The 12,725-nt window shown below is 44.1% G+C and overlaps 2 protein-coding genes across 2 annotated transcripts; one reads left to right on the top strand and one right to left on the bottom strand.

Moving 5' to 3' along the window:
- On the top strand, positions 1 to 3,671 carry rpl5a (ribosomal protein L5a). Its single transcript, XM_041948472.1, has 8 exons — positions 1 to 82; positions 451 to 520; positions 647 to 762; positions 840 to 974; positions 1,169 to 1,371; positions 1,991 to 2,168; positions 3,072 to 3,160; positions 3,501 to 3,671. Exons 1-8 carry the CDS (start codon positions 80 to 82, stop codon positions 3,601 to 3,603), a joined length of 897 nt encoding a protein of 298 aa, XP_041804406.1. The 5' UTR covers positions 1 to 79; the 3' UTR covers positions 3,604 to 3,671.
- Positions 3,672 to 3,842: 171 nt separating this feature from the next.
- On the bottom strand, positions 3,843 to 12,499 carry dipk1aa (divergent protein kinase domain 1Aa). Its single transcript, XM_041948471.1, has 6 exons — positions 12,189 to 12,499; positions 7,711 to 7,845; positions 7,334 to 7,441; positions 7,063 to 7,239; positions 6,847 to 6,978; positions 3,843 to 6,721 (listed from the first exon to the last, which is right to left on the bottom strand). Exons 1-6 carry the CDS (start codon positions 12,240 to 12,242, stop codon positions 6,041 to 6,043), a joined length of 1,287 nt encoding a protein of 428 aa, XP_041804405.1. The 5' UTR covers positions 12,243 to 12,499; the 3' UTR covers positions 3,843 to 6,040.
- Positions 12,500 to 12,725: the final 226 nt, after the last annotated feature.

The following is a 12,725-nucleotide window of genomic DNA, read 5'->3' on the forward strand; positions in this document are numbered from 1 at the left end:
AGAAAATTCGCAAAGTCAGCCTTCCGGACACTAGAGAGAGATTGTGAGTCCAGGAAGAAGAGTAGGAAATCCCTTTGAAATGGTGAGTAAAATATATCGATATACATCCATCGCAGATAACATTGGTGTTTAGAGATTTATTTAATGGTAGAAAGGTGTTTCCAGCGGTTTTAGAGTTAGATGTTGGTGGATGTTTGCGGCTGCTTGGTCGTACTGGGCCGGTGAACCGCTGAGCTCCAGCGTGGCGCTTCAATGGCTGATGAAACCTCAGCTGACCTGCATTGCAGGACACTCACACCGAGCGTTTATTAACTTACGATAATATCTTTATATGACACTGTCAACGCTGTGAAACAAAGCAAAACAGCTGACATTCATTTGTGGTAAGTGTGTGGTGCCTTTTCTGTTCCAGCTAGCAATTTAACATCTTGACTCTGCCTTTCCCCTCAGGGTTTCGTCAAAGTGGTGAAGAACAAGGCCTACTTCAAGAGATATGAAGTCAAATTCAGGAGGAGGAGAGGTAAGACTATGTTCTCTATACACCAGCTTCACAGGCTTGATACTGAGCATGGACCATTAAACTAAGTCCCTTTTAAACTTGTTCAAACAGTGCTTCATTAATCATTGTCTCTTGCAAACTCTACAGAGGGGAAAACTGACTTCTTTGCCCGCAAGCGCCTGGTTGTGCAGGACAAGAACAAGTACAACACGCCAAAGTACCGAATGATCGTCAGGTTCTCCAACAGGGACGTGTGCTGCCAGGTCAGTGACAGGGCGACACTCAAGTGGCAGCATGTTGAAAATACCCCGACTCACCTTTCTCTGTCTGTCTCGTCCAGATTGCCTATGCAAAGATCGAAGGGGACCAGATTGTGTGCGCCGCATACTCTCACGAGCTGCCCAAATACGGCATCACTGTCGGCCTTAGTAACTATGCTGCGGCCTACTGCACCGGGCTGCTGCTGGCCCGCAGGGTAAGAGCACACACTCAGAAAGTTCCAGATATCAGCAGGCCACACACTAAAAGCAGTTTCAATTCAATGGTCTGATTTATTGTACCGCTGCATTTGAAAAACAGTTACAGCAAAGCTGGAAAGGCATCATTGTGTGTTTACTGCTGGAAAAGACTTGAGTGTTTTTGCAACTTCCACCCTCCTACTCTTCTTAGCTGCTGCACAAGTTTGGCATGGACCAGGTGTACGAGGGCCAGGTGGAGGTGACAGGAGATGAGTTCAATGTGGAGAGCATTGACGGACAGCCGGGCGCATTCACTTGTTACCTGGATGCAGGCCTGGCCAGAACCACCACAGGCAACAAGGTGTTCGGAGCGCTGAAGGGAGCAGTCGACGGAGGCCTGGCCATTCCTCACAGGTCAGTATGATATGAGCATTAGTATTGCACCCACTGGTTGCTGTTTGTTATTTTTAGGTTATTTTGTTGTGTTTCACAACTTCACCTCTGTGCTGGATGTGTAGCTTCAATCGAGTATTCAAAGTGCACAAATGGGATCAGATGAAAACTCAATATTGTGTTTGAGTTTTACTTCCTAAGTCTGATATGATTTCAACAAGTTGCAGCTTTTGTAGCGTTGCACGAGTGGCACTTTGATCGGCCAGTCATTACAGTGGTCACACTAATGAAACTCATGTTTCACCTTTCAAGAAGGAGGACATTAGTTTTCTTACATAAAGTTGTTCATAATTTTGCACAGTTGCTGGTTCTCTGCTTCTTGATGATGATACAAAGCACGCTGAGCAAAATGTAGTTGGTCCTTCATTTGCATTGGCTGATGTTCACTGTCCTTTCAAGACGGGGCTGAGAGAAGCAAGACGAACCAAAGCAAGCATCTGTCAGTATTAAAGCGTTGCTGTTTATCAGAGCACTGTAGAAGGGTGGATATCAGTACAGGAAACCAGAATGCATGTTTGTGGAAATACTGGATAGTCTGACTGTGTCATTAAACCCGATATCTGATCTTCATTGTTTCTAGTATGAAACGCTTCCCCGGTTACGATGCAGAGAGTAAAGAGTTCAACGCAGAGGTGCATCGGAAACACATCATGGGCATGAACGTGGCCGACTACATGTCTTACCTGATGGAGGAGGACGAGGAGGCCTACAAGAAACAGTTCTCTCGCTTCATCAAGAACGGAATCACACCAGACACAGTAAGACAAAGGCTCTTTACCATGAAAGTAGACAGCACATGGCAGGCGACAGTGAAGCATCGCTGGTCATAGTTACACATGCTGGTTTGACCAAGGACACACACACACACACACACACAGGCTGCTGTGGAGACAGTGAACCATGTGAAGTGAGGGTAATGGTTTACCTGATGGCCATTAAGACTATTGATAAAGGGTCCTAATCATCATGTCTGAATCTGGCTCAGAGCCTTTTGCTGCATATTATCCCCATTATCTTCCTTCTTTCCTGCCTCTCTCTCTCTGGCTGCACCGTCAAAAAGTGCGGGCGGGGGGTTGTTAAGAGTATGAACAAAAAAAGAAAAAAAATCCTAACGATTCCCTCTGCTTTTCTGTACGTCATGTATTTTGTCGTTTGCCAATCACATGACTCACTTTGTCCACCAGAGAGCAGTAGAGAGTTCATATTGGAACTAATATGTTCTGCTCAGTACACATCTTGATCACATGAGTTTAAAGGACCCTTATATAAAAAAAACAAAACATCAATGTTGCTGTATTTAGTTTAACTCTAACACACTGGTATTTTCAATATAATTGCCACTGTAAAGGTTAGACCTACGTGTTTCATACACTAAAGCCCAGTGCTCAAAGGAATGTCATGTCTCCACTGCAGCAGCTTCATTACAGCTCATTTCCCTAACCACAATGACTAAGAAAAGGCTTCGAAATAGCTTGTTTGGTTCTCTGCTTCTTGATGATGATACAAAGCACGCTGAGCAAAATGTAGTTGGTCCTTCATTTGCATTGGCTGATGTTCACTGTCCTTTCAAGACGGGGCTGAGAGAAGCAAGACGAACCATCACGCTCAGAGTAAAATGCCTAGACGTGGTGCATTAACATACATGTTGTTGTTCTTTTCAGGTAGAAGAAATGTACAAAAAAGCACACGCCAGCATCAGAGCAAATCCTGTACACGAAAAGAAACCCAAAAAAGACGTCAAGAAGAAGAGGTGAGTTCCTGCTTTCTATATCTTGATTTGGGAAAAAAAGTCCCCCCCCCCCCCCCCCCCCCCCCCCCTTCTCTAAGCAGTACAGGTGATGCTGTATCATTATACAAAACTCAACGGTGCATTTTCTGGTTTTTGGGACCAAATTGCATCAGTGTGACCCTTAAAAGTACCCATGTCACGTTAGTGATACTCAACACTAACCATAACACTGTCCTCATTTAACGAAAGCTTCTAAGCTTTCTAAGCACTGAAAGCTATACTGGGAAGATCCCAGTGCTGAGCGGACAAACATTGTGCTGAATGTTAATGGAGCTGTTGTTGTCCCCTCTTTTCCGGGCAGGTGGAATCGCGCCAAGTTATCTCTGGCACAGAGGAAGGACCGCATCGCCCAAAAAAAGGCCAGCTTCTTACGAGCACAAGAACAAGAAGCAGGGGACGGTTAGGGGCTCAGCACAACACCCTGTTGCAACACAACACACATCACAGACAAATAAATTTATTTCAAACTCAAGCTTTAGTCTCTGCGTCACTACTTTCTTGAATGAGTTTTGTGTTAGTATGTACCTGTGATATTGATATGATATGATATTTACAGCTATAATCTTAAATCCACATAAATGACTCATGATGATAGCGTAGTGCAAAGAATAGACGTGAACAGATTTTACAAGTTACAGTGAAGTGGTGTGTAGTTTAATTGTGCAAAATCATGCTGGTCTCTTCAATAAGTAAACATTTTTTTTTTTTTTTTACATTTTTCAAAATTCAAACAGCAGCATTGACCACAAGCTTGACCTGCTTTACAGGACACGTCTGCTCTGAAATGCATTTAAAGTGGTTAAACAAGTCAGGTTGTCGACTCGGTCACAGTAACTTCACAACAACGATGCCTGGGAGGGATCGTGGAAAAATAGTCTTGAACAGCATTCAAATGTGGCCACAAGATTTGATAGAAGACTCCCACCTTCACTGGTGTCGAACATTCAAAGGATTTCTGCATGATCTCTATGGCACTGAGACAAGATCCAAAACAATGTGATACAGCACATTACCACAAATGCTCTTTTAAGTGAGAAATGCAAGAAGATAACATTCACAGACCAAATAAAATACATTAATATTTCTCTTTGTGACAATGATGCAGCATTGAAGATGTCACTAGCGTTACAGGTGGAGAAGTCCAGCAGAGTGAGGTGCACTGACAAACAGTATATGACCTCTGGAATAGCAACAATTAAAACATTATCCACTCTGAAGCTAATGAACTGCCTCATTTTACCATGCAGATAAGTGACAAAGGAAAAGCTACCATGAGATAGAGCTTTAAAGCTCCTTAATTCTCCAAGTCTCTGGATCCTGTACAGCATTTTCATTTCTAATTTTTTTTTTCCCATTTAAGGTGTCACCAATCTGCAATGGTTGAAGGTTAAGTTAAATGATATGCTATGTTTTTCCCATTGTCAACTATACACCTGAAAAGACCCAACTTAACAATGAATTCAACTCACCAGACCAATATAGTTTCTCTGTGCAATTGATCCAAAAATTATATAAAAAGTTGTACACGGCTGCACTGGACGACATGCTCCATCATGATGAATATTGGCACTGTAGTTTATTTCGACTCGACATAATTGACTGTAAATACGAACTAGTGCACCAAACCTGTTCATCCACAGCTAAAAGTTGTCTCCAACAAATGCACCATTTACTGCCGTGTGAGCAAGTTCTTTGAAAAAACAAAAGTGTCCGGCTGCTGGAAATTATTTAACTGTTTTTTTTTTTTTTTTAATGAAAGTATAATTTTGAGATTTCTTTTTAAATATTTATGCCTTTAGTAGGCTGAGAGTGCTACAGGCAGCAGAGTAAAATCAACAAGAATGTCAAACAGAATAAAACTGCAACACAGCTAGTTTTTTGGTCTTTTCGTTTGATTTGCTAGAAATGAAAATATACAATATCACCAGCCGTATCCTTCAGAGGTACACTCCCTGACTATGTAACGGTGCTAAGTAGCAACCTTAAAGGACCAGTGTGTGGGATTTAGACAGATCTGTTGGCAGAATGACAGAAATGAAACATAATAATCATAGTTATGTTGTGTATAATCACCTAAAAATACAATGAGCTCTTCATATCTACAGAGAGTGGGTCCTCCTGCACGGAGTCCACCATGTTGCACTGCCATGTTTCCACAGTAGCACTGAACAGACAAACCAAACATAGGCTCTAAAGAGCGCCTTTCACGTTTTTTGAGGTTGCCACGGGGAAAGGTTAGGTGAGGGCTATTCACTTGGATGCAATCTGCAACCTCGCCAGCTGGCGCCACTAAATCCTGCACACTGGCCCTTTAACATAAAATTAAGGAGCAGAGCTTAAAATAGTGCAATTTCATTACACTTTAAACTGGAGCTTCGTAAAACAGCAACGTCTTCCCACACAGAACAAACTCTTCTTTGATGAACCTTGTCAGCTCGGACATATCAGCATGATGTTGTGGTAAAAACAGCAATTTAGTCTCTCAGCTCTTGAGACTTAGTGTAAAATCTGTTCTTTCCATTAGTGTTTCCATAACATTCCTCTATGGTGGACAATACAATACAATACAATGTGGCTGCATGAACAGTTTTAAGTGTGACTGATGGCAACATGCATCATTCAGTTTATCTTATTTTTTATTTGACAGTCCTTGAACGTGTGTTCCAGGCCCCCGACCTCTGAAGCTTGGATAGAGGAGGTAGAGTCTCCTTCAGTCTGACCGGTCTGATTAGTGTTAAGAGCTGGTAAAAATTGCTTCATTAAATTTGCTATCTCTAAATCACAGCATCTTTAATATTCAGCTCCGTGTGAGGAACCGACTGGCATGACTTACTGTCCTCGTCACGAGTCCTTGGTGTGTGAGATCTGTCTCCACAGCAGAGCTTTCAGGTTGTTGAGGATTAGCGAGTGCTCCATGTTCATCTGTCTGGCATTACCCTTCAGAGCCATACAGGCGTACAACTGCCTCTCCAGCTCCTCTCTCAGCCCTGACGGCGCCCCACGCAGGAGGTAGTCCTTCAGCGCACTGCATGCCTTTGCCAAGTTTGGCTGAACCGGCTCCTCCTTGCACCGTTTCTCTGACACGTCACATGACGTCTGGCAGTCCGTCCCGTACACGCAGTCGGCATCCGTCTCACACTTCAGCGCCCGCATAGTGCGCCTGAACTCGTCCTCAGGAACCACGCCCCGGGTGTTAGTCAGACGGAGTTCATGGCGGTCAGTGTAACCAAAGTGTGCTGCGGCGAGATCGCAGATCAGAAAGCTGCCGTAGGTGCCGTGGAAGATGTCCTCCACCAGCTCCAGCAGGCCCATGGAGATCTTAGCTTTGCGAGGCCATGAGGGGGTGAACCACTGGTCCATAGTGCGCTGCAAGCCGCTGGGCACCCAGGACACCAGCGGCCACGGTAGAGACAAACCATACAGGGGCCCATAGGGGACTCGCTCCGTCATGTACAGGTCCCCGCAGTAGCCGAGGAGGCGAGGAGTGTGTCCACGGTCCTGGAGCAGCAGGCCCAGCAGCACCTCAAAAACAAAGCACAACTCTGTCTCACGGTCAAGTAATTTCATGTTTGCAAGCAACAACAGTTTGTGCCACAGATAACTGATCAGAACTGATCTCAATTTTCTCATTCAGGGGCTTATTATACCTCGTCCATCTGCAGGAGGGCCCATGTAGAGCGGGCTTCTGGCAGGGACACCCGTCCATCTTTGTTGCCGTCGGCGACAGAGAGGATCTGGCTGACAAGGCTGGCGAGGTTAGCCTGCTCTCCGAGCTTGGACTGGTGGAAAGAAAGGGACAGGTGCTTAAAGGAGGTTGTTTCAGGCTGAAGTCCGTGTGAACCTCTCTGACTCAAGTCCTTTACCTTGAGGTGATTAAAGACCATCTCTCTGAACTTCTCCACCGATGTGCCTCTGGTGGGCTTGTCGAACACAGGGGTTTCTCTCCGTGGCTCCGGCTCCTCGCCCAGCTCGTAGTGCACAACCTCCCCCAGCTTACAGCGGATGATCCCATCACGGTCTCCCCAGCTTCCTGTGTACACCTGCCGAACAGAATGGCCAGACAAACACTTCACAAGCTGAACACTGCGAGAAGCCGAGCTACACGTTCAACAGAAAGTAAACTTTGTTTCCTGCCTGGTTGTTAGGGAGTGTGGACAGACATCTGCTCATGTAGAGTGTTTCTTTGTCGCACAGGCTGCTGCAGGCAGAGCCATCGATGATCCCCCTCCTGTATTTATCACACTAGGAGAAAATGCAGAGAAACAAGATTAAATCTTAAGCTTCTTGATCATCGTAGTCATGCATTTGTGTTCATACGTTCTGATGATCAGAACAAAGCAGGAATTTTACTTTTCAGAACACACAGAAATCAGATCATATCTTGATATATCCATAGGCCATGTGTTCCTCATGCAACAGCAATTTACAAAGTAAAAATTGATTACAAGAATCATTCAAAACAACAGGGTCCAAACAAATAAATGAAATGAACGAGGAAAGCCAGCACTCACAATGGCGTTCTTGCACTCGTGTCCTCTGCACAGCTCTGTGTAGGCGGAGTATTGCACATAGAGCACCCAGCTCCCCACCAGCACAGTCAGCCATGTAAGGAACAGGTACTTCACCCGCACAAAGGAGATCCGAGCCTACGAGCACAAACAGAAACTCTTAACATTGATCCGGATCCTGGAAATACACGACACTCCGATCGAGAAAGAACACATGAGTCCAACAATCGACACAGAATCTGTTCACCCCACTGCACGATCATGACAACGTTCATTCATGCTGTTGTTAAATAAAAATGAATTATTAATCTAATCCAGACTGATGTGTGTCCTGCTTGTATCAACATGCTATACAGTGTACCGAAAGGGTGTTAATACCAGCAAGACATTTGCACTCCTTAATCAGACCTGATCACATAATAGGTTACCATGGTGACAGCATGGGGGTGTCCCATAACAAGGTACTGTCTGGCTGATTAGTCGCCAGCAATAGCTCTGTATGCTGGAAACTGGTTCGGGGGTTGCAGATCCAGTTGTTCCAGCGTGCCATTCTGGTTATAACTTGTTTTGTCAGTGTCACAGGATGCACCTTTGAACAGAGGTCCTGTTGTTTCTGTGATTTCTTCATGTCTTAAGGAAAAAAGTTGTATAGGTGATATTCTGAACACCAGAATGAATTGAATTGAAAAGAATGGTATAAACATGAGTACGACTTTTTAATTAACTTAACAGGCATTTAGTCTACAGTGGCAAAAAAACATCTGAAGATTTGAGTCTTCCACTTGTGTCATAAAATGGAAAAGTAACTTTTGAAATTCTGAAAGTGCACAACGAATGTGTCTGTTTTTCTTGGAATAGACTGATGAATCAGTTGATCAAATCATCATTTTAGCGGTAAGTGACTACTGCAATGCCAACAAGTCAAAAAACATGGAGAAAAGTAAGTTGTTGGAGGGCGCAGTGGAGCAGTAAAAAGGAATTTGGGTCAAATTTGCTATGTAAGCCACAGTATGTGACTTCTGCAGTTCGTTCTTTCTCCAAAGACTGTAACTGCACTTGGGAGGATAAAGTGATTTTGATTCTCACTCTGATCACATGGCAGGAACAGCTTATGTTGTGTGTATTTTGGCAGCATGCTGTTCCTCTCATTTCAGCTCCAGCACGGTTTCCAAATCCCAACAAAATATGCACCCAGTGAACAGGGACCAAACACAAGCCTTTTTTATCTTTGAAGTACTGTGATTATTATACTTGGTAAACAGCTCTGATCTGGACGGAAGATCTTCCTGTTTCATGTCCATACAAACTGCAGCAGAAATGAAAGCATCAGATCCACATTCATGTACACACAGCCGGTTTAATTACTGTCATAAATTCTGATTCTTTTAAGATTAAGGCGTATGACTTCTTTGTGGGTGTTGAACATGATAAAAACCCTAATGAAGTCCAGGGCTTTTTCATGGAATCTGTTCGCAACAAAATATGCAACAAAGCCCCAAGATGAGATAAAGACTTCACAGAAAAGCAAAGGCAGCATACAGGACAACCATAATCTTCCTGGCTCCCATTCCCTTTGGTGCACTAACAGCAGCATCATGTAGAGACGTCTCCCCTGCAGAGCAGAGATGAACAAACAGATAGTGGGCCTCCAGGGAGGGAACAGGGGGTATCATGGAAGTGCAAAGCAACTACACACCACGAACAGATCGGACTCCATCGGCAGGCATGTAGGCGATGGACACGTGAATGTTACGTGCATTAAACACACAAAGGCAATATGGTGGGATAAAAGAGTCATGTGTGCGGTCGTTGTCTGTCTGGTGGTGCGTCTAAATGTCTCTGTGCGAACACATGATGTAGCCTCTAATTTACAGAAGTGAAACCCGCGCAGCGAAGAGTTTTATCCTTCGCTCCTTCCCTGTTATCCTAAACAGTGTCTCCTCATCCTTGGACTCTAATATGCAGTGTTTGTCTTAGCTAAGATAACATAAGACAAATAAAACTGATCCCATACAGTCAATTCAATTGTGAATAAAGGAACTAAATAGTATGTATAATACAAAGCATGAGGTATTATAGAGAATGTAGAATGCAGTAAATGTATGGTAGCAAGTCTACTATGAAAAACTATAAAACTGATCTGCAAATGTAAATGGACCCAGATGCTGAACTGAGAGACAAAAGTTCAGTAAACTAAAAACAATACTAATATTCCACATGCAGAAGAAGAGTGGAAATAATTAAAGTAAGAAAACGAATCCACCAAAATGAGAAGACACAATATGTCCTTAAAACATATAGTAGTATAATACAGTTGAGGTGGCAGCAGATACTACAAATACTGATGAGAAAGGAAGCTGATAATGTGTAGTACAGGCAGGAAAACTGTTCAAACTGCAAAGTCACGTAGTACAAAAAGCCTGTGGTGCAGACTGTAGGGTTACCAGCTGTCAGTGGTTAGATTCAGTTACTGACAGTTAACCCTCATGAAGCACTGACTTCTTACAGTCCAGTCTCTACAGCAGGGACAGAGACCTGCACTATCACATCTTCATGTACTGTGGAAGGAGCAGCCTGGAGCTGTCCTCAGTGTCTCATGGAGGGATTTGAAGGTGTTGGGCATCGTCCCTGTCTCTCCCACTTCCACTATGGAGTCCACAGAACTCCTCAGAACAGAGCTGGCCGTCCTCATCAGTTTGTGTCTTCCTGTCAACAGTCGAGATATCACTGCCACAGCCGACCACATTAGCACGGCTGATACCATCCCAGAGTGGAAAAAATCTTTACAGACTAATCACTGCATTCCTATCATGAACAGCAAGTCCCAAACACGGCAAAGAACTGCAATGCTGGTAATCAAAGAGTCCCAACAATCTGAATCTGGCTTTCACGTGGCTCTTTGAACTTGGGTACTTCAAAAAAGCTTTGAAACTCAAAAGCCATTTGTCCCATTTTAGCCAAGTGGAGGTTCAGATGTTCAGATGGTGTAGACCAGTACTGGGATGTGATGGGGTTTCACTCCAAGAAACATGCTTACAGAGTTAACTGGATGACTTTGGTAGAGCTAAAACCTGGAACCCTCTCAGACCTGGGACGTGGGCTGTTTGGTTTTACTCCAGATAACCCTGTAAACTTGCTTCTTGGAACCGCTCTGAGCACCTTGGTGCAAACCAGACACCACATCCTGTAACACACCAGGGTAACAAGCACACATTTTGGTGTGTTGCCACAAACCAGCGAGTCCACCAGTAGGACTGTTTTTAGATTTGGTATCAGCCAGACGTTGCATTATGTTGATGTGTTGACATTTTACCTAAATATAAAAGGTACTAATTGCTTTGAAAGCAAACTCAGCATGCTACAAAATGCACAAATTTGTGAAAATATCATACCAGAACTGAATGTACTTTCCAAAATCATCCCTCTCCTTACACAAACAAACTGTACCAAAACAGGAACAGTGCGAACCCTGACAAATGACACAGTGCAGTACACAAACGCATTACAAGACCACTGTGGCCAAAAACGTAAGCACACTTTGTTCTACTCAAGATTAAAAGAAACCAATGCTGCACACGATGTTGTATGTGTATGTTTGAGTGTGCAGGGGTGTGGGACAGGAACCCCTACACACTCAAACATACACAAACAACATTGTGTGTGGGATCGAAACTATCTAACAGGTATAGGATGAAATGCAGCCTACCATAATTGTTTCTGGTCTTATTCAGTTATCCAGCCAAAGTTTGGCTGGTGTCATTACATTGACTGAAGCCGGACACAGTCAGCTCTATCAACATGTTTCACACCCTTGACCCCATGTCTCAGCTTTCAGATTGTAGTCTGTGCCCAAAGTTGTGATAAACTGGCTGTATTTGTGCATTGCAATATGTTTAGTAACAACGAGAACAAATCTCCTGCAGATTTTTTGACTTCCCTCTAACAAAAGCAAACCTGTAGTCTCTTCCTCTTGCATAAGGTCTTTACTGTACTGGAGGTAGATGTTGGCAGCAGGCCACTGGTACCCAAATCAGAAGGTCCAGCCTTATCATGCAACCAAACAGACTATGATATAATGGGGGGTGATCAAACAACTGTAAGTAAAAGTCTTCAGTTTAAATGTGAGGAGAGGAAAACTTAAAACGAAGTGAAATGAAATGATCCAAACAGAGATTCCCTTGTGGCCCCGGGTGATCGGTCCTCACATGTTACACACACTCACAGTGGTGGGCCTTCACTCTGCTCAGCTCGTCTCCATATCAGCAGAAAGATTGTCAGCTTAATGTTTTACGAGCACCCACATTCCTCAGGTGATCCATTAATGCATATCAGACAGAAAGGGCAAGTACATGTTTACTGGCAGCTGTCAATCTGATGTGACACCACGACGAGCCCATTTTACACAGGCTCACAGTCAATCTAAACCCGCAGCATCTGACGCTGATCCGCTTGACAGAGCATTTATCGAACAGTGACATTACCTGGAAGTAGAAAGACTTTTTCACCCAGGCCCGTGGAAACAGACCCTTCGCCATCACAAAAATAGATCATCTCAATACGCGGACCTGGCTGCGGGAGATCATCCAGAATACACGGGAGAGCGTCTTCCACATGAAACGACCCGCCTCGTTCACGAAGCTGACAGGAACGACTGCATAATGTCCGATTTCAGGCCGTCTCTGATCCACGGCCCCAGGCTGTCGTGTTGTCTTGTCCGTATGAATCGCTTTGATATTGCACTTTGCCTCCGCTCTTTGCAGCCGCTGCTGATTTTCATCCAAGGGAACATACCTCAAACTGGGGGGGGACGGAGGTTCAGGGCGCATGCGCGACATGCTCGTATACTCATAACACGTTTCTAAGTTTATAGGTCGTTAGCCGAATTGACACAAATGTGTGTTCAAGTGCTCTCACTGGTACCGCACAACCTGCGCTAGTATTATGTATAGATTCTGAGCGTTGTGTGTTTGCTTAACTATAAAGCTACCTCCGAGTCAAGTAAGCGAACATGAGTACAA

This window comes from Chelmon rostratus, chromosome 12 (assembly GCF_017976325.1).
Source record: "Chelmon rostratus isolate fCheRos1 chromosome 12, fCheRos1.pri, whole genome shotgun sequence".
Taxonomy (NCBI): Eukaryota; Metazoa; Chordata; class Actinopteri; order Chaetodontiformes; family Chaetodontidae; genus Chelmon; species Chelmon rostratus.

What these genes read in the sequence shown, in the direction of transcription:
- rpl5a (XM_041948472.1), top strand. An exon ending in ACGGAATCACACCAGACACA is followed by an intron (nt 2,169 to 3,071) that starts GTAAGACAAAGG and finishes TGTTCTTTTCAG; the next exon opens with GTAGAAGAAATGTACAAAAA. An exon ending in AAAGACGTCAAGAAGAAGAG is followed by an intron (nt 3,161 to 3,500) that starts GTGAGTTCCTGC and finishes TTTTCCGGGCAG; the next exon opens with GTGGAATCGCGCCAAGTTAT.
- dipk1aa (XM_041948471.1), bottom strand. Translation starts at nt 12,242, where the DNA reads ATGGCGAAGGGTCTGTTTCCACGGGCCTGGGTGAAAAAGTCTTTCTAC. An exon ending in ACGAGTGCAAGAACGCCATT is followed by an intron (nt 7,442 to 7,710) that starts GTGAGTGCTGGC and finishes ATTTTCTCCTAG; the next exon opens with TGTGATAAATACAGGAGGGG. An exon ending in CCCTCCTGCAGATGGACGAG is followed by an intron (nt 6,722 to 6,846) that starts GTATAATAAGCC and finishes TTTGTTTTTGAG; the next exon opens with GTGCTGCTGGGCCTGCTGCT.